Source organism: Simochromis diagramma, unplaced genomic scaffold, assembly GCF_900408965.1.
Source record: "Simochromis diagramma unplaced genomic scaffold, fSimDia1.1 OVJJ01000271.1, whole genome shotgun sequence".
Taxonomy (NCBI): domain Eukaryota; kingdom Metazoa; phylum Chordata; class Actinopteri; order Cichliformes; family Cichlidae; genus Simochromis; species Simochromis diagramma.
Window position 1 is genome coordinate 1,404,515 of NW_024386909.1, and position 21,591 is coordinate 1,426,105.

The following is a 21,591-nucleotide window of genomic DNA, read 5'->3' on the forward strand; positions in this document are numbered from 1 at the left end:
CTGTATTACATTTTAACTGTAAGTACTTCCAGTTGAGTTTGCACTCTTTGCAGTGTCAGATGGTTTACAGAAAGACATGACAGTAAGTGACCCAGCCCAACTTCTGTAAAGAAGAGCAAAGCTAAGACCTTAAACATTAAAAAAGCCTTTTGATAAATTCTTTAATGGTTCATCGCTGAGGAAATGCCTCTTACATTTTTGTAATTCTCTTTCACACCTTCACACGTAAACTAATAAAAACAAACCTGAGAGTTTTTTATTATCAACTTGGAATGTTAGTTGTGTCCGATGCTTTATGAGCTTTTGGACCGTAGTTCTGACACGTCTGACTTTCAGCAGCTCTTATTCACTGAATGAGCTGTTGCCATTCTTCCTTTCACTGAAGCGTAACTTGAGCTGGCTTTTTGACGATCTCCTTGCTATTGTCCTCGATGACAGATAACTCACAGAGTCTCAGTGATGCCTGTCAGAGATGCCCATCTAGCAGTTATGAATAAAACTTAAAGTCTATTCACAGCTTTTATCTAAAAATTGTACCATGTATACCAGTGCGTACATTTTGAAGTTTTTTTCATAGTAGAAGTGAATGAATAAATACAGAAAATGTAGATGATAAAATCGACATTGAATAGCTTCTGATTCCATTTTATTTGCTTTCCTTTTCAGATTTTTGTAGGAATTTTGACTTCTTCTAATATGCTGTTATCATTTTTAGTTTGCATGTCCTGCCTCTAACTAAAGAAGACCAACTATATACTGCATAGACTCATAAAGACCAAACCCTTACACTATAAAGTATATTGTGTCTCATGCTATCATCTTATGTGCCCTTGCTACTCGTTCTTTCTCATCATAGATGGGTGGTCAGCCTCCTGGAGAGCGTCGCTTCTAAGCCAGCTGGCAGATCAGATTTTCAGAGACAGCGAGAGGTCTTTCCAAAACAGATCAGAGAGATTAAACAGCAATTCACACTGAGATATGATCAGACCACCGCTTTATGTGCCGTCACCCTTCACAAAATATAGACCCAGCAGAAATAGTCATGTAGACTGATGAGCTTACATTAATGGAAAAATGTTTTATACCTATAATCACATCATTCAATTAAACATCAAATTTAAGACTGTGTGTGTATTTCATTGTTTTTCTATGTACCGAGAATGAAAATCGCACCAAATGTCAGAAGTAGTAAGGCTGAAATAATCACTCAGTTTTCACTAAAGACCATCGCTTTATTTTCACGACTTGATTACTCAGCCACTTATTTAATTTGCTTAGTCAAGCAGCACAAAGAGACAACATCTGTTATACAACCCTGCGCATAATGGAGATTACAACGATTTATTCATATTTTAATCAAACTTTGTTTGCTTAGGTTAGCTGATAATCCTTTCTATCCGCATTTCAAGAAAATCAGTTTTCCACACATCCATTTTACAAATATGCCTCCAAAATGTGTACGGAATAGGAAACGTGGATCATTGGGGTATTGATTTGGATATAGATAAACCCAAAAAGCCTTGTTAGCAACTGTGAGGGGGAATATGTGAATAATATGACTTTAAAATCACCAAGAAACCTCTAGGCCAACTAAACCCAGAGTTACATGACCTCTAAAACATCATGGAGCACAGGACGAGGACAACATGCATGAAAAAGGAGATGCTGAAATTCCTGCAGAACAAACAGACAAAGAAGAACGGACAGGAAGAAACTTCCAAAGTGATTCTTCAAATGAAGTGTATACATCAAGGTTGCCCGAGTCAAAACTGCTCACATCATACGCTTTTTAATCAGTTTTATTTGACATGAAATCAGGCTATAGTTAATTGCATCACACTCATCATTGAACACATCATCAATGTTGTCAGACATAACATTATTCGAGCCAAGTTAATCATAGTGATAATAATTATCAGTGTATAAGTGTTAGGATTTGAGTGCAACGTACACAGGAAAAGAAAAAAGATGTACCAAAGGCTGACGGGGAAAGAGACCATCAGCTGAGGTGTGCGTCCTTCACAATTAGTGCTCAGTGCTCAGAGTCCAAATTAACCAAAACCTCCGTCCTGTTTAAAATCACACACACACACAGATTCACACAGGTGTGAACTTGAGGGGGGGAAAATACACTCATACACACACGGTTGAATTTGTGCCATACGTGATACGGCTTCAGCCAGCATACTAGAGACTGAAAACCTCGCAGGAGCGTGCTTGAGGAGGAGGAGTCAGGGGTTAATTTGGAGCTCCGGGGCCCTCTGCAACTCCCATTCAAATCCAATGGAGTGTAATCATCAGGTCCTTTCTCCAGCATGAATAAACATTCATTTAAAAATAACAGACGACCTCCATCATAACTCCACGTTCAGCTTCAGAAAAAATAAAGTAAGTGTGCTGTTTAAAGCACGTTTAAAAACTTCTACTAGAGTTTGTGGTACCCGTCTGTTCTCTTACAGCTGAGACTGGTCATCTAGAGACGTATTGACTATTAGCTTCTGAGGACATACATAAAAAAAGCCCTTCAGTGATTTCAGACATGCAGATAGGAATGTTGTGACGGTCAACAGCTTGACTGTTATTGAATAATGACACCAGAGAATGGAAGGTTCATTCCATGTCAACCCAGTTTAGCTTAATGCTTCTGGATAATTTACTAATTAAGCTTAAGAACAACATAAATATAAACAGACATATAAATACCGCTGGCTCCAGGCCAGAGTCAGTGAGTGGATTTCCACCATTTGTTCTCTGCTCAGAGAAGTTTTAGCCTTTGTTCCAAATATTTATAATAGCTGACTTGTTATTCCCTTGATTTTGAAGACTTCAATCAAATGATTCAACATTATTTAAAAAAAAAAAAAAAAAAAAAGGAAGGAAGGAAGAGAGAAAAAAGATTCAAAGTGCTTTTCCTCACTGCATAGCATACTGTACTGTAAGGATCCAGCCACAGGGTCTGCTTTAACACAACTCAGATGCCCCAGGAAGTTAAAGAAACTAACTCTAGAGTATTTACAAGGCGTTTAACCCCAACAATCCTGTCAAGTGTTACATCACATGTCTGAGAACTGTGGTTCCTCCTCCGCTCGGAGAGCTAGACGGATTTACGACAAAGGTCACAGAAAATGGTACAAAACTGACTTTTGTACAGCTCTGAGGACATGTTGCAGCAAACACACGCAAAAAAAAAAGAAAACAAACACATGATTCTAGGTTAAAACAAATGCTAGGAATAACCGACGACTACTCTTCAAGTCAAATATGCTAAGCAGCTAGCATCTCTGTGATGGACACACTCAGGATGGAGGATGGCGTGCAGCAGTGGGTGCTGGTGTGTTTCACGCGGCGGGGGCGGGAGCCGCCGTCCGGCCAGAAAGAGATGGAGATGCGTGTGAAGATTGTGTGTCTTCACAAGGACATTAACACACATCTGAACGGCGGGAAAAAGAGAAACACGAAGATGACGGCAGCTCCACCCAATCGCTAACGTCTGTAGCGATGATATGTTAAAAAGCTGAAAGTCTGATCGCTGTCATCAGTGTCGTGGATGCTGATCGGTGATGATCTGTTGCAGCCCTTTTCTCTCCGTCGCTCTGGGTTACCTATTAGGTTTTTATATTGCTTTGTCTGTCCTCTACATGAATATGATTGATGAAAAATGTCCTGGCTGTAAAAGTGAGTGGTGTTAACAGAGTCCGTCCCTCTGTGTATTTTAGGTCTCTGGGTTGGGGGTCGCCAGCAGCGGCACATTGTCCCGTCTCCTCCTGCCCAGCGGGGGGCGTCTGTACTGCTCACCGTCGGCCAGCGTCTGGGGCAGCGGCTTCCTCTTGCTCTCGGGCAGCAGCAGGATGGACAGTACGGCCAGCAGAGCCAGAGAGGAGTAGACGACGTGGTGCAGGAAGTAGCCGTAGTGGTTTCGCAGGTCCATGAGAGGGGAGCTGAGACGGCCCACGCAGCCCAGAGCGAGCACGGCTCCTACACCGCTCCCTCTGCACACACACACACACACACACACACACACACACACACACACACACACACACACACACACAGTTAACTGACAAGATTTACTTACACTTAATACAATTTCTGCTTATCTTTTCATCAATTATCATTTTTAATAATAATAATAATAATAATAATAATTATAATAGATTGCATTTATATAGCGCTTTTCTAGGCACCCAAAGCGCTTTACAATTCCACTATTCATTCACACACTGGTGCAGGCAAACCACAGTTGTAGCCACAGCTGCCCTGGAGCAGACTGACAGAAGCGAGGCTGCCATATCGCGCTATCGGCCCCTCTGAGGAACACCAGTAGGCGGTAGGTGAAGTGTCTTGCCCAAGGACACAACAACCAGGACAGAGAGAGCTGGGGGATCAAACCGGCAACCTTCCGGTTACAGATGAGCTTCCCAACCCCCTGAACCACAGTCGCCCCATTTTTCCAGTTTTCTTTAATGGTAGTTTCTTTAATGGTAAACATGGTGACTCAGTCAAGCCTTTTGTTGATGACTCTATAACTAGGTTCAGCTAACAAAGCTGTTGTGTTAGCCCAAGCTTATTGTAGTTCATTACAACTAAACTAAATGTGAAAAAAACATTTTAAGTCAAAAATAAAATAAAAAAAATTTGAAAAAGAATCTAAAATTAAAATTTTGTGAACTTAAAAACTTCTTAGTTTTAGTATCTGTTAGTTTGGCCAAATTTATTATCCCACCTTGCCTCATGAGGCTGCCACGCTCACGATTATTGAGATTTTCAAACAGTGTGTTTTTTGTTATGCCTGTACTGATGTTCCTAAATCTTGCCTCTGGTATGATCCCTGAACACATTAATACTTGATAAATAAATAAACAAATAAATAAGCAAAAAAGAAATAAAACTAAAGGCTAAACTGAAATGACTAAAGCTGCTCTGGAAACCAAATGAATTAAATTTAAGTGAATTAAAACAAAAAGTCAAAAACAAAAGAAAAAATATTTATAAAATGCAAAACGCACAGCTATAATAACTATAAAGATTTGATGAACCCAAACTCATTAAAAGTCTCAGCTTATTACATCTGTTACAAATAATGATTTTTTTAGGGGGGGACCGATGCCTCCTTTTCAGGCCTCGGGGAGGTTTTCGGAGCAGGTCGTCCTTCCCGTCGTCTGTTGGGCGCTGATTGTTTTGCCCTCACACAGAGTTGGAAACGATGTTTGTTTGCAGATCTCACTGTACTTCAAAGTATTCTCATCTCTCTTCTCCACAAAGTCAATTATTTTCTTAGATAACAGATCGATTTTTTATACCAAATCTGGAAAAATACTTCCATTGTTTTTGAAACTCCTCCTACTTAGAAAGACAGCTGTTGTTGTGGTATCAAATTGTTTAATTTCCTCTCTTTAACATTTGCTGCATTTCACATGTTGTGATTCATTCTGGCAGCCCGCACACGCTCTTACTGACAGAAAAACATCAACGCCTTCTACGCTGGCATTTCTTTTTCACCTACACTACAAGAAGGACAACATCGTAGTAAAAGAGCTGCAGAGTGACTGTAGAGTGCTGCTGTGTTACCTGATGATGGTAGGCATGACCTCTGCAGTGAAGAGGATGCAGAGGGAGGCGGTGGCTTGGGAAGAGAAGAGACCCAGCACTGAGAAAATCGTGATGGCCGTCTCACTGAGATCTAACAGGGAGGAGGAGAGCAGGGATAACCTTTGAGGTGTAGCATTTCTACCATGCATCTATTATGACATTAGTTTTTCTAATTTATGAATCAAACTGCAACATCTTGCTTCCATGAGCCTTTGCAAATCATAGGGACCAATAAACATCCACTGAGAGGATCCACAACACTCACCACTGTCCTCTCAGGCTTTGATGCATGATTAAAGCTCAGGGCCGGACACAGCTTTGACTTTGCTGTCACTGCAGTGTCCTACATAAACTGAAAGCCATACTCGGTTTCAGCCACAAGGGGGAGACCAAGATTTGGGCAACAGCAGATTTTCCATAGACAATGTTGTCGAGGGGGAGCAAAAATTAAAAAACACAGGTCGGGTTTTTCCATTAACAGGGCTGAGTGGTTTGCTCCTAATACACTTCATAATGCCTGAAGTGAGAGCAGTAGGATGTGTGAGAGGGATGGATCCAACATGGCCCCAGAATCAGCATCAACTTAAATTCCAGTCAGGATTTAAACAAACAAAGATTTTAATCCGAACATAATGGCTCTCTAACAACAGGGTACTGAAGTGAAACTGTACCCACCTTGACTTTTATTAATAGCCTTCCTTACTTGACTCTAGATTTACTTGGAGAAAACTATTCTGCTACCAACTAAAGCCGGCTTACACTCCATGAGTCCCAGGAGGATCAAAGAGGCCAGCCCCGTCATCGTCATGGAGAGAAGCAGGATGCCGCGGCGACCGCACCTGTCTACGGTCATCCAAAGCAACAGCCAGGCCCCACCGCCTGCACACACAGAGAGCAGGTACGTCCAATAGAAGCTGGGGGCGGTGCCCCTGACGTCACCTCGGAAAGAGCTGTAACAGTGACTAATGCCGTGAGAGATGAATCTGAGGGAGGAAGGGCAGAGAAACAAAAGAGTAAGCACTCGTGTTTCCAAACAGGTTTTAAATAGAAAAGATGAGCGAGCAAAGGTGAGTCTCGCAGCACTTTAAGCATGAAATATGAGGCAGCGGCAGCCAGAGCTGTAAATGAGACACTGCGCAAACACAAAGGAGTGACTCCAAACTGCTGCGTTGCTGAAATAATGTCAAGAGTGTGAGATGACTTACGAGGTGAAGCCGAGCACGCACATGTTCTTCCAGATGTTCCTGCTGTGGAAGAGCTCAGGGAAGGACAGGTGGGGCTTTGAGGAGGGGGCTGGCTCTGAATCCAGCTCTGCAGAGGAGAAAAGAAAAATGACAGTCGGGTAACACAGACGAGGACGGCCTGACCTGGTTCCTCGCTGATCAATCGCTCGCTGTCAGCTTATTACTAGAGGGAAAAGAGACGTGCAGGAGGACACGTGTGGAGTCTCAATCTGGCCATAAGGAGGCCATTTAATAAACTGTACAATTACAGTAGGAACCACAGTGATGTGTTCATTACATTAGCATTTGTAAGCTGTGCAGAAATGTTTAATAAAGGACCCAGAACATGAGACAATTTAACTGTAAGTCAACAGCCAGCTGTGAGGTTTAAGAGGAAAGTCTAAGAGAAAATGTCTCGTTGATGTCAGAGATCAGAGGAGCTCAGCCAGACTGCTCTGAGTTGATCTCAAGGAAACTGAAGCTCAAATAATCGCTCATTACAACCAAGGTATGCAGAAGAGCATCTGAATACAGCTAAGAGCAGCAAACTGAGATTACAATTGACAAAGCTCAGCAAAACTGCCTGCTCTCATGGGACGGGATTTCTGCCGTCACATACAGAGGGACGTGTCCGAATTTGATGTAAACATATACACATCGATCCGTCCTGCCTTGTGGTGATGATGTAATGGTGTAAAGGATATTTTCTTGGCACACTTTGGACCCCTTAGTAGCAAGTGAGCATGCCTGAGTATTGCTGCTGACCCCGTCTATTCCAGAGTGTCTGACGGCTACTGATGGCTGCTTATCGCAGGACCACGTCACAAAGCTGAGAACATCTGAGAACGTCTCAGACTGGCTTCCTGAACATGAAACATGAGTTCACTGTCGTTAAATGGCCTGCACAGTCACTGCAGTCTAACAGACAAACATGCACGTTTGGCTTGTGGTAGAACTGGAAATTCGCATCATGGTTGTGCAGCCGACAAATATGCAGTTATCAGCCAATCAGAAACACTGAGTGTGTAAAAGCATAGGACTAAGTGGAGAGAGAAATTCAAGGCCTTTAATGGATCATATGAAACAAATGAAACATGATGTTCTTCATCACCTCATACTGCTACACTTTTTCCGACTGCAGCGAAACTTCACTACAGAACTGTGTCCTTGATCTGTGTCTGCCGCTCACAGATGTCAGCTATAAAAACATACACGGAGTGCAGAATTATTAGGCAAATGAGTATTTTGTCCACATCATCCTCTTCATGCATGTTGTCTTACTCCAAGCTGTATAGGCTCGAAAGCCTACTACCAATTAAGCATATTAGGTGATGTGCATCTCTGTAATGAGAAGGGGTGTGGTCTAATGACATCAACACCCTATATCAGGTGTGCATAATTATTAGGCAACGTCCTTTCCTTTGGCAAAATGGGTCAAAAGAAGGACTTGACAGGCTCAGAAAAGTCAAAAATAGTGAGATATCTTGCAGAGGGATGCAGCAGTCTCAAAATTGCAAAGCTCCTGAAGCGTGATCATCGAACAATCAAGCATTTCATTCAAAATAGTCAACAGGGTCGCAAGAAGCGTGTGGAAAAACCAAGGCGCAAAATAACTGCCCATGAACTGAGAAAAGTCAAGCGTGCAGCTGCCAAGATGCCACTTGCCACCAGTTTGGCCATATTTCAGAGCTGCAACATCACTGGAGTGCCCAAAAGCACAAGGTGTGCAATACTCAGAGACATGGCCAAGGTAAGAAAGGCTGAAAGACGACCACCACTGAACAAGACACACAAGCTGAAACGTCAAGACTGGGCCAAGAAATATCTCAAGACTGGTTTTTCTAAGGTTTTATGGACTGATGAAATGAGAGTGAGTCTTGATGGGCCAGATGGATGGGCCCGTGGCTGGATTGGTAAAGGCCAGAGAGCTCCAGTCCGACTCAGACGCCAGCAAGGTGGAGGTGGAGTACTGGTTTGGGCTGGTATCATCAAAGATGAGCTTGTGGGGCCTTTTCGGGTTGAGGATGGAGTCAAGCTCAACTCCCAGTCCTACTGCCAGTTTCTGGAAGACACCTTCTTCAAGCAGTGGTACAGGAAGAAGTCTGCATCCTTCAAGAAAAACATGATTTTCATGCAGGACAATGCTCCATCACACGCGTCCAAGTACTCCACAGCGTGGCTGGCAAGAAAGGGTATAAAAGAAGAAAAACTAATGACATGGCCACCTTGTTCACCTGATCTGAACCCCATTGAGAACCTGTGGTCCATCATCAAATGTGAGATTTACAAGGAGGGAAAACAGTACACCTCTCTGAACAGTGTCTGGGAGGCTGTGGTTGCTGCTGCACGCAATGTTGATGGTGAACAGATCAAAACACTGACAGAATCCATGGATGGCAGGCTTTTGAGTGTCCTTGCAAAGAAAGGTGGCTATATTGGTCGCTGATTTGTTTTTGTTTTGTTTTTGAATGTCAGAAATGTATATTTGTGAATGTGGAGATGTTATATTGGTTTCACTGGTAAAAATAAATTGAAATGGGTATATATTTGTTTTTTGTTAAGTTGCCTAATAATTATGCACAGTAATAGTCACCTGCACACACAGATATCCCCCTAAAATAGCTAAAACTAAAAACAAACTAAAAACTACTTCCAAAAACATTCAGCTTTGATATTAATGAGTTTTTTGGGTTCATTGAGAACATGGTTGTTGTTCAATAATAAAATTATTCCTCAAAAATACAACTTACCTAATAATTCTGCACTCCCTGTAGTTCAGTCTTATTGTTAACTTTGATATGCCAATCATGTGTAGGTGGTGCCGTGAAGGATTATTTTATAGCATGTCCTTACAGCACATCTTTATCATCTTGTTGTGATAAATATAGGTCAGAGTTATGTAAGCCTCATCTAGCCTCAGGTGCTGAGATACTTCTCCAGGAGAGAAACACGGCCAGCAAATATATTCACACCATTTCTCTTTAAGACTTGTTGCTACATGAAACATTTCCGCACGTCATCAGTATTCCTCAGTGTCCTTCCTGCTAGCGTGACAGCATTACAGTAACCACCCAAATAAATCCCCATTTTAATTTGATCTGAACTGTAATCACAACAAAAGGGGATGTTCTTTGATCACTTTATCTGTGAATGAGAGCTCGACATAAAAGAATATGAACAAATTTAGGTTAAAAGCTTTGTGGGGGGGTTTAATACACTCAGAATGGAAACATAAAATGTAGATTTTGCAACGATTAACAACTATCAACCTCAGTACAGCTAATGCTAGCAGAACACAGAGGTTACTGAACAGTGCAAAGTTGACACTACGTAGCTGGAAACATATTTGACATGTAAACAGTGGCAGAGCTCAGTGGTCGCCTGGCCTTAGGCCATCTTTTAACAGCGAGTCATTACGTCCCATTATGTTTCCATTTTAATGCAGGAACCATCCGCTCTTAATAAATCATGAATAGTAATTGAGCATCATTACCGCTCTTGGAAGTGGTGCGTGAGAGGGTCATATACATTGAAACACACGGCCACAGTTATTCCATAAATAATGCAGGCTTCGTAAGCCGAGCGCCTGGCGCTGAACCCTGCAGTGAGGTAAAGTGGGAATTTGTTCTTCGTTTACAGAACGAGGATCTAACGTCAGTGCTGCAAACACACCTGTGAAGCTCTCGTCGTCCCTCACGTCTCTGTTGGAGTTTCTTCTCTCGCTGAATGCGTTCATGTCTGAAGATCGCTCCGACAGAAGGAGCCAGCGAGGAGATTCTGGAAACACCCCAGGAACTCTGCAGGAGGAGGAGGAATATACTTTAACTCTTTGATCTCAGATGACCTTTACTCAGCACTAAAACTAATTAGAAGCTTTAAGGTTTTGTTGCTTTCACCTGAATTTGCTGCTTCGGTATAAAAACTAACCAGCGCGGGTCACAAAGAAGCAAAGTTCTATAATCCTCTCTTATTAAAACCTGCAATTCGCTGCCAGTAATCTTTTTATAATCTCTGATAATGCGGTATGTTACCCAGATCTGAGAGGGACTGCGGACCTTAAACAAAGGAGCTCTAATATGTTCTGACACCAGCTCAGTGTGAAAAGGGGATTGGAATCAATACCATCTAACAAAGCTTTAATAAGTCAGCTGGCGAAACCACTCCCAGGTTCCTTCATGATTCAGAAAGTAAAAGCCTGAGTAAAAATAACAAGAGACACATTCCTACCCGTAGCTGAGAAAGAGTGTTAGTGGGGCGGACCCAGCTCCCAGCAGGCCCCTCCAAGATTGGCACCCGAGGGCCACGGCCAGCAGCAGCAGCTCCCCGGCTACAGTCGTCAGGCCAGCCAGCGTGGTGGCCATCAGCCTGAGAGACGGCTCACACAGCTCCAGACCTGAACAAACAACACAATGTCAAAGCTAACTAATCTTTTATTTACACTTTTCAGATTCTGAAAGATTAAACATTTAAAAACAAGAGAATATAAATATCATGTGCCCCAAAACTTGGTTCCATTGAAATATAATGCAAGCTAGAAGAAGTAGATTTGATCACTAGGCCTCATTAGCGGCACAAGGAAAAGGAGAGAGGAATTACTGAACTGAGACTCTCTGAGATTTCAGGTGAAGTTCAGGTAGGTGACTGTACTGTGGAGGAAACCATCTGTGCATGACTGTTTGCATATTACAGTGTTTGTTCCTGTGTGATGATCCGTGGGTTCTGATGAAACAAATGACGCCCATCCTTCAAGGCTGAAACACTCACGGGTGATATACAGAGTAAGATAGACTCCCGCGCTGGCCGCCGCCAGACAGAAACGCATGACGATGAAGACAGAAGGGTACGGGGAGACGCACACGAGCACCCCGAACACCACCGAGAGGGTCAGAGAGGTCAGGAGGGTCTTGGACCTGCCCAGCCTGCAGGGAAGCACAGAGATACAGACACACGATTAAAACTCAGCAAAGTAAGCAAACACAGATTCAAATTAACAGGGATAAATTAAAACACATGTACAGGAGCAGATGCACAACAACATAAATCACACTGTACATGCTGATAATGCAGCAGCTGCTCGTGTGCTTAAATATTAACACGGAGAGGGAATAGAACAGAAAATAGGACAGGAGTCTACTGACAGAGTTTAGACACAACAGGGAGCCACCCTTTGAAGTCTACACTTTTACAGCATCATTAAGCATTAATGCTGCCATTATACTTCCAGTTTCATGTAGTTTACCAGACAAACAAATTAATCAGAACAATTTAGAGCTCGCGAAGAGTTTAGAATAAAAAAATAAATAAAAGAAAGAGCCTAAGAAATGCTGCAATCACAGAGGCTTAGGGAAGCTGCGTTTCCAAAAACAGCTCAAGTGGAAAGCACGACTGTTCACTAATGAACGATTAGCCAGTTTTTGTTTGCTTGTTTAGTTTCTAACATGCAGCTTAGCAATGCTCCCTTTTCTTCTTCATGTGCCCCCAAGGAGGCACCATTAATTCACCGGTCTAAACAAACAAATGCTATGCTCAATTGGTCAGCAAATTAATGAGAGCTGTTAGCTGTGGCATCATCTCCCTCGCAGTTGCCCCCAAAAACTAGAGCTTCGCCTTCAAACGACACACACTGGTTCACTTGTGTGACTCATCCGAGGCCACTGAGCAAAATAAAGCATGGAAATTTAGCATAAATGTATTTGCCATTAATTGCTTGTGGGAGGTAAATTGTTTGTAATACAGCCATGAGATTTTCTTGAGTAAACAGCAGTATTTTTCCTCCATCACAAATTATATCTTACTGTAATAAATAAAAAGAGTTTATGAAATGGCATTTGGCCTGAGGCCACAACTTGCTGTTGGATAGAGGAAGCACTGGCAGGCCACAGTAAATCTATAGTCCATTTCATTCTGCAAACCGTGCTACTTTTTCTGAATGTGTCTCTGTGTGCTGCATGACGACTGTGAGGTAATGAAACTGCAAAGTAAGAAGAGGACAGAGAATAATGAGGAACAAAATGATCTGACAGCACAGATGTCTGCACACAGACGGGCTGGCTTTTATTGGAACATGTTCCCAGGAAGCATGCCCATGTGGGCCCACGGAGGGTAACTGTGGGTGAACTGTGGGGCTGTGCACAGGGCACGCTCACATTTATTGTGCACAGATGCCACAGCGGTGTTGTCCTTTTGGGGCGCATATACAGGCTAGTTCATGGAGGTCACGGTTCAGTTTTGTCCTTTTGGGTCCCCACTATGGACACCCCACAGAAATGGGCCCCTTGTAGGTTAGCCCATAGCAGTTTGGGGTCCCTGTAAAGGGTTTTCTGTGGGAAACCCATAGTGGGCCTACAATGGGCCCCATTGGATGCTCCTCTCTGCTAAATGTGGGCAGCCCACAGTCAGCCCGCACTATGGGCTGCTTCACGGTGTCCAGATGTGCCCTACTAATCACCCCAGTACTCAGCCCACAATGGGCTGCCATTGTGTGCCGTGTGGGTCTGTCCATAGTGACCAAACAAGAAAGGCACAAACAATCTCTCCAAACTGCCTCAGTAACTTATTAACTCACTTTTTGGCTGTATGTGTTGTCCTTCCGGCTGCTGAGTGTTCATTCTTGATGTTTGCTTGCCATGAAAAACAGACCTGCAGGAAACCCTGATGGGGGTGTGTGTGAGCATACATTACCTGTCAGCAGCGTAGCCCAAGCAGAGACAGCCAGTCAGGACGCCCAGGATGAAACACACCTCCTCCACTGGGACCAGCCAGTACTGACCACACACCAGATCCCACTGTGGAGGGAGAGAGGTCTGTCAGTTAATATCCAATCAAGTTAGCAACAAGCAGTTTCATTTTCTTTGTAGATGGTTGGTCTTCCATCATTTCCAACAAAATCTGCAAAGCTTGTGACTGTTTAGTAACTTGTAACATTTCCTAATGGGCGTGACAGTAGACAGCCTAGCCTCCACTGAACTGCAATAAGCCTTCTCTGCTTTCTTCACATGCATTGGGTAAAAGGCCGATTTTAAACAACATCCTGCAGAACTACTCAAAATGTGGGACAGGGAGACAAGAAATAAAAATGGTGACATCTGGTCAGCCTGGGCAGAGGTGCAGAATCGCCATGTAAAATTACTGAAATAAACTGTTAGAAACAATGATCCCATTATTGTCCATTTTGAACCCAACTCCGAAGCAATATATTTATACACCTCACAGGTTCAGGGGACTGGTTGAATGCATCAGTTGTCAAAGATTGCTTCACTGCTGATATTTTGGGGGCATTTAGCAACAAGACACCTTGTTAATTGTACTTTGCCCACTTAGTGCTTTGTCGCTTTTACAGTTTCATTTGGTAAATAATTGGCGTATTCAGCAAAACTGCTGAATGGCAGCACAAGACAGTACCTCCTTTTTTTCCTCCTGTCCAGTTGAGCTAAAGATGAATTAGGTTTGATTAATGGTTAGTACTGTACAACATGGCACCAGTGTGGAAGTCTCAAATTTATAAGCTGAAAAGCAAAAAAGATTTTTGCTTGTATAAAAGTCTGTTTCAGTGTAGTAGAGAAATCAGCCTTTGGCTCCTTCAACTCTAACATCACTAAACACTTTCGTAATTATTTGATGGGCTCACTCACTAGTTTCAGGTCATTAGAGGGAAAAATGCTCAGCTCAGGGATTAATAATTAACCTCACTAACCAATGGATGACATCGAGGTGACTGCCTCCATCTTGTTTGTGATCTGTGTTTTTCTTTAACTCCCTGATCATTTAACAGCATGTTATCCCCACATTTGTTCATTTAGAGGCTGCATAGTGTCTGCCATCTACTGCAGTGTAAGTATAAAAATAAAGAACGTCAGCCAAAGTAATTAAATCTAAATTGTTCACATCCCTCGGTAATAACCACCACACAGCAGTGGAGTTAAAAGTGGATACACCACCCTCAAAAGACAGCTCAGTAGCACAGTCTAATAAATGTATAAAGGGAGCCAGTACGCTTGACTTACTAATTAATAAATGTGTTATTTGACTAATTAAATTAACAAAGTCAGAGATTTTAGTTTACAAAACAAAAACAAAAAAAGTTTTTTCTCTGACATTAGTTCTGGTCCATTTATGCATTTATGCAAAAATGATATATACACTCCCTGGTGTAAACACAGCTGTCTTACAATAGGGAAGAAAAGCCCATTAGACAAATACTAGAAACACAGGAAGATGTAACGACATTACACACATGCATGTGTGTGGTCACGATACATATAGTGGGTGTATTGCTATAATCACTCGTTAGCACCGCAACAATAAAACGGTACGAGGTTCACTGAGTGGATTAGAAAACAAATGCCCGTGTGACTGCATGAGTTAGCCACACAGAAAGTCAGCACATCTGTTAAAAAGGAAAAAAAAATAAAGATCTCTGCTCTCAGATCCGAGTTTAATCACATTAAGCCGAGCCACTGATTTGCATTTACAGCTGAGTCCTGCTAACGTCGCTTCCTGTTGGCTGCTGAAAGCAAAATGGTTTTAATGATCTAGAGGGAGACTGAGCAGAGGGCCGTGATTTTTTTTGTTATTTAAGCGGCCTTACATAATTGGAACCCGTGCACAGAAACATTAAAGACATTAAACGGGCTTTAAACATTAAAGCCCATCACATAACATCAGCTGTCCCGTTGCTGAGACACACAGTCACAACAGTGAACACCATGCAACCCGGAGCGCTCATACGCGTGGAATGCTGTGGAAGACGAGGATGAGGAGAAAATGCACACAAACAAGTCCTGAAAGCTACCAGGCTGGTTTAGAGAGAGAGAGAGAGGACCAGAAAGCAGCAGGTTTGTGCCTCCAGTAACGAACAAAACCTGCAAGCATGTCCTCATAACCATCAACATGAACAACCGCTCTAACAAACTCGCAGCTCACAAGTCACAAATTCATAGTTTTACATTAAACCAAAGACAAAGGATGTTAAATATCACTGTTTTATATTTCAACAGGCATGGCAGTTTGTGTGCTTTAGTTTACAGATCCACAGCATAGAGGTGGTAAGTAAAGTTTGCCTGTATTAAAGTGATGGTCTTTATTGACCCGTGGAAGCGATGAGGCTGATCAGAGGCGGTCCTGCTTCCTGCTTGCCAGACTGCCAGCAAAGCAAAGCAGCTCTGGAGGAACGCTCAATCACCCTGCCAGCTAGCCTGATGAAATACGTTAGCCTGACTCTAAAAGCCCAGGGACAGAGAGGACTACAGGCAAACACTTCTGCTAAAGTCTTCCAGTGTCTTCAGCTTGCTGCAGTGGTATGGGGTGGGTTACAAGCAAGCTGCCCTTACACCATAAATTAGAGCTGGGTGTGGTTCCCCACATGTGGGCACAAAAAAAGAAACAGGCCAAATAGTGATCAGCCTGGCGAGAAAGGTTAGCTGCCATCAAGGCTGCTAAAGACATTAAAAAGACTGGGCTGACAGTCTTTGAAACAGAGGTCTGGGTGAAAACGCACATCAGCGTACGTCAGAACATCACACACAGAGTGCCTGATATCAACAAAAACAACCGAGACAGGTAGAAAACAGCAGTGGTGCCGATGACTGGCTTCATTTTTGTGAACAAAACGAGCGACATCAGTGAGAAACAAACCTCCACTAGCATAATGAGCCACAGTTCTTTTTAAAGGACAAATATTATCATATTCCACTGAAGATAATCTTTCAGCCTGCCTGCTGGCTGTGTACACACAGATTACATGAGACGCAAACTGCAGTGTAAAGACTGGAAGTTGTTCTCACAGCAGTGAAACAAATGATCAAGGCTACTCAGTTTTAACATCATAAACACTTTACAAAATGCACTCCTGTGCTTGTGCACGGCTTGTTCCGTCAACTTAACACTGGATTATAATGTTACAGCATACAATACGCTGTAATAGCCTTAGTTTCCCATCATTTTCATGTCCTTCTGTGGCAGAGTTAATCTGATTGTAAGCAGGGTCTGTTCTCCTTTAGCGAGGTGTTGATCTCTGACATTCTAGGCATGGTTCTCTGAAGAAACATGTCTTACAACATGCCAATATGACGTGGGTTAACACACATTTCTGAATGAGTCACCGGATTGTCGAAACTCACTTTGCAACCATCATGTCAAGCAAATTGTAAAAACCAAAAACATCAAGGTGCTCTTCTCCTCATGGCCAAACTGGTCAAATGAAAGAGGAATAAGCACTGGGTGCTTAAAGATCCACAAAATGGGCTTTGATGTGTGAAATTAGCACCTTTGAGGTCTGACCTCTGACAATTCAGACAAGACATCCCTGAAAGCTCTCTCTCTCTTTCTCTCTCTCTCTCTCTCCACCTTGATGGCATCGATTGAACTCACATTTGTCAAAGACTCTGTGTCTATTACCCATCTTGGCTCAACAATCCTGCACACGGCCAGAGCTGGATGAAAGTCTGATGATGCTGTGACATCATAGCAGTGGCCAAAACTCATCCCTAGCAGAGCTGCGAGGGCTTCGAAATGATACCAAACTACTCAGCTTTACCAGTGATTCAACCAGAGAAGGATAAAGACCCAGAGAGTGAAGGTGCTGTACTTGAACACGAAAGAATCGGTTAAGCAGTATTGCATAAGGAGCAAGAGCAGACTGGGATATGCTGTACACAGGTTATGGTTACAGTTATGACCAATCAACAAGCTCTGATTTCTTCACACACATGCATGAAGAAAACCTGCGGTGAGAATAAAGCAGATCTCTGAAGGGTCAAAGTTTCTGCTCCGGGCTCTACAACCTTCTGTTTGGCATTTTTTCAGAACTAAGCTGGTTCAAAGGGAGCGGTGCTAAAAGTGTTTGTTCTAGATAGAAGATAAACTGCACTGAGGCCAAGTATAAGATACGGAAGGCTTCTTTTTTAACATAAACCATGCAAAGCTACTTGAGGAGGCCCGGTAAAAAAAATCCTCCGAGCATAACCGATCCATTTAAGTGTGCAATGCTGTCAACATCATGCTTTGAAAAACGGTGAAGGTAAGAAAACAGAGGTGCCATTTAAAGTTAACAAGACGACGCATTTAAAAAAAAAAACAAGTGATCCTTCAGAGGAGCTGGCAGGAGACTTTTTGTCCAAGTCGTTAGTATATGTGCAGCTGTATCATAGTTCTGCGGGGCATTGCAAAACAGTGAGCGTTCATGATCTGCAAGGCTATGGTGAAAAAATATAGTATAAAAAAGTTTTTTTATGATTTTAAGGCCCTTAAGCTACACCTGAAAAGAAGTTCATCTTCCCTTCACCAAGCTAAAACAATCATCCAGGCCAAGACCATAATTAGAGAGCTTCAAAGGATCCCACAGTAAAGCTTTACCTCAGTGACGATGTTGTTCTTCAGCCCCTCTGTGACGTTGTAGTCCCATCCATTCTCGCAGTCCACCACAGCAGACTGGCTGCTATTGGTATACTGCTTACACTGGGACGGGCCCCCGCTGTCCCCGGGCCGTCGCCCCTTCTCCCAAGGTACTGAGGCGTTCAGCACTTCAGGCGATGGCAAGGGGCCCGGCAGGTGGCAGTGGTGGTGAGGGGGGAGGGTGATGAGAGGGTCCGAAGAGAGCAGGAAGGCCAGGAAGAGGTTGGGCAGGATGGAAAGCGCAATCAGCACTCTCTGCTTCTTCCGGCCCAGAGCCAGCACCATCACTTCACCGGTGGGGGGCAGCGAGGGCGGCGCGGGGATCGAGGAGGAGGATGGCGCTGGGGAAGAGGGCACAGGGGAGGAGGGGAGGGATGGAGGGGGAGCTGGGCAAGGAGATGGGGAAACTATCGGCGGGGAGTCCGGGGATGTCATTGCCGCTGGAGTACTGAAGGCAAAGGACCAGGAGGGAGGACGGTGAGCAAGCTGGTCCCCGGGCAGAAGAGTAGAGCTTCGGTAAAACTGTGTGAGCAGAAGGTTACTCGTCATTATTACAGATCAAGCATCAATATGGGATACAGATATGACGCTCTGACATGTCAACAACGACACAGTCCACTTAGCTGCTTCAGTTTCAAAGCTAAGCCCATCTTAATAGAACAAACGCATCCACTGTTTATAGATAATAGATAGAGATAATGTTATCTGCCAGTGCTGCTGTGATATCGGAAGAGACTTCCTTTCCTGTGTTACAGATCCTCTCAGAGCTCTCTGCATCACGCAGCAGAGTAGCCACCACTTTGATATCATTAATATGTAATATTCACCCAATTTTTCAATATCCTGCCCTAAACATTAGCATCAGCTCAAGAAATCCAGCACTACTCAGGCTCTACCAGGAATTCTTCATCAATTCCTCTTTCAATTTCCAACAACACGAAAGAGATCCTACATTTCCCATGATGCAACTCGTAGCTGCTCTCATCGCACCTCCAACTTTCTGTTTCTGTCTTTGAACACAGGCCCAATTCATGACAACCCCTGAAGGTATCACTGCATGCTAGTTTTGAAGTGATCACAATGTGTCTGAGTGGAACAGCAGCTCTGTTGGACTGCACGCTGCATAAGCTTTGCAAAGTTTTACGATGACAGGTCAGTGAGGCAGTGCATTTACTCCAGCCACTGCATTCGTATTTATGTGACATCGTCAAACAAAACCTAAACGCTCCGTTTAACCTGATACAATCAGAGCTGTGGGTGTGTGTGTGTGTGTGTGTGTGTGCAAACACCTGTACAGAAAAAGAACGAGATTCTTTCGAAACAAAGCCTGATTATCACGAAGCCAAGTATGTCTCAGTGTGGGATTTTTAGACAAAACCACCAATTTTAATAGCATCACATTGAGCTTTAGGGAAGTATAACATGTATATATCCATTACTATTATAATCCATGGCACAAGAAATGTCAACATAAGCCTCTAATTAGTGTGTAGAAACTGTCAGCTACTGGCTATAACACATTTCACAGGCTTTGTGATGCCAGTCACAGCCTGACATGTTGTTGTTTACCCTGAGCTAAATGGAAAAGCGGTGGGTGTTCTCAGGGACCCCACTAGCAGCCCTGAGTGCTCCCCCTCAGCAGCAGTCTCCTCTGCAGGTGCACATGGTGTCCCTCCGTGGGTCAACGTCATCGTGTTTTCCTCGCACAGGGCCAGGAAGTGTTGCTAAGAAAAAAAGGAATCCCACAGGGTTATATAAGAGCTTTCGCGCGAGGAGGGGAAAGGACACCGGGGGGGAGGGGGTGAACAAAGAGGGAGGGGGCTGGCTGGGCTGTACGCCGGACAGAAGAGGAGCAACGAAGCAACGAGGGAGAGAACAGCAGCGTGATGTAGGGGCGTTAAAGCAGCTGGGCCGGGCGGACTGAGCAGACACCTGCCCCGGCACTCTGGACCAGCACACACAGCCAGTGTTACACACCCCTATGCGGCCTCAAAACAAAGCGCACACTGTTACTCACCCTTTAAAGCGACGCTAACTGTGAGCCAAAATCCTGCCACCCGTCGTCTCTCTGAAACATCCCAAACATCGCGGGCTTAAGAGAGGAGGACAGCGGATGAGTTTCACCGCGTTCACACCGTCTCCTCCGCTCTGTCTGCCACGCAAACAGACATGTCTGTCCCGGAGAAGTACCGCAAGGCTCGGATGAACACAATCGTTTGCCTTTGACAAGGCAAGGACACCGGACTCTCCGTTAGTCCCTAAACACAGCCAACGTCCCTCCGCCGCGTGAGCATATGATGATGCCGCCGGAGGAGGGGTTGATGCTCCGCTTGCTCCTTCACTCCCACCGTCGGTTGCTGTGTAACGGTGTTGTTTAGTCCAAGTTTATCCCTGCCGACATGACACAGAATAATTCAACAATAACGCACAACTGTGCCCGGCATCACCTTAAAGGGGCAGGCGTCGGCAGGAAGTGGAGCGAAGGACAAAGACCGGGTGGAAAACTGCGGAGAGCCGTGTCTGTTTAAAGGGCAGTAGCTCCGCCAGCGGCGAGTCTCACTTCGAGAAGAATCGGCAAACATCGCCAGAGCGACAGCCCCCTCCCTCCGCCCGCTCCACTCAATCAAAGATCGTGTATCCAATCCAATCCAATCCAATCCAACTTTATTTATATAGCACTTTAAAAACAACAAAGTTGACCAAAGTGCTTTCCAATAATAAAACAGAGATAGCAGTTAAAAACCAAACATTAAGCATACAATGAAATCAATAAACAAAATAAATATATAATTGAAAAAGAAGATAAAAATAAATCAGTGTATATATTAAATATCAAAACATGAGTAGAATAAACAATAAGATATACAATGAATAAGATTAACAAAGTACAAAGATTAAGAATGACCAACAGCTGACTAAAAACTGACTACAAACTGACTCTGATAATACTCCTAGAAAGCCTTTGAAAAAAAGTGTGTTTTTAAAAGTGATTTAAACATTTCAAGTGTTGAGGCCAGCCTAATATGGAGGGGCAGTTTGTTCCATAGTTTGGGGGCCACAACAGCGAAAGCTCGGTCCCCTCGGTGTTTCAGTCTCGACATGGGGACAGCAAGGAGTGACTGGTCAGATGATCTGAGAGACCTTTGTGCAGTGTATTGGTGTAAAAGGTCTGACAGGTAAGAAGGAGCCAGGCCATTTAAGACTTTAAAAGCAAGCAATAAAATTTTAAAATGAATTCTAAAATGGACAGGCAACCAGTGTAAGGAGGCAAGAACAGGGGTAATGTGCTCATGTTTGCGTGTCCCTGTCAACAGGCGAGCAGCAGCATTCTGGACCATTTGCAAGCGTGATAGTGAAGCCTGATCAATACCAATATAAAGTCCATTAC

At 43.6% G+C, this 21,591-nt stretch overlaps 1 protein-coding gene and 1 long non-coding RNA gene across 2 annotated transcripts; one reads left to right on the plus strand and one right to left on the minus strand.

Annotated features, from left to right (window-relative positions):
• Window positions 1–1,211: 1,211 nt before the first annotated feature.
• Window positions 1,212–20,772, minus strand: slc22a17 (solute carrier family 22 member 17). The gene is made up of 10 exons (XM_040036160.1): window positions 20,221–20,772; window positions 18,165–18,725; window positions 13,494–13,597; window positions 11,577–11,731; window positions 11,040–11,205; window positions 10,485–10,609; window positions 6,795–6,900; window positions 6,349–6,572; window positions 5,569–5,680; window positions 1,212–3,989 (listed from the first exon to the last, which is right to left on the minus strand). The coding sequence occupies exons 2-10, from the start codon at window positions 18,636–18,638 to the stop codon at window positions 3,713–3,715; spliced, it is 1,743 nt and encodes a 580-aa protein (XP_039892094.1). The 5' UTR covers window positions 18,639–18,725; window positions 20,221–20,772; the 3' UTR covers window positions 1,212–3,712.
• LOC120736183 lies at window positions 5,604–10,562 on the plus strand. The gene is made up of 3 exons (XR_005696431.1): window positions 5,604–5,716; window positions 6,303–6,487; window positions 10,452–10,562. It is a non-coding gene; the product is annotated as an uncharacterized LOC120736183 (long non-coding RNA).
• Window positions 20,773–21,591: the final 819 nt, after the last annotated feature.

Bases quoted from the DNA above. Each gene is read 5' to 3' on its own strand.
- slc22a17 (XM_040036160.1), bottom strand. From the start codon at position 18,638: ATGACATCCCCGGACTCCCCGCCGATAGTTTCCCCATCTCCTTGCCCA. The intron at 10,610-11,039 runs GTAGGAATGTGT...CTCCTCCTGCAG, and splicing joins ACACTCTTTCTCAGCTACGG to AGTTCCTGGGGTGTTTCCAG. The intron at 6,573-6,794 runs GTAAGTCATCTC...TTCCTCCCTCAG, and splicing joins TGCGTGCTCGGCTTCACCTC to ATTCATCTCTCACGGCATTA.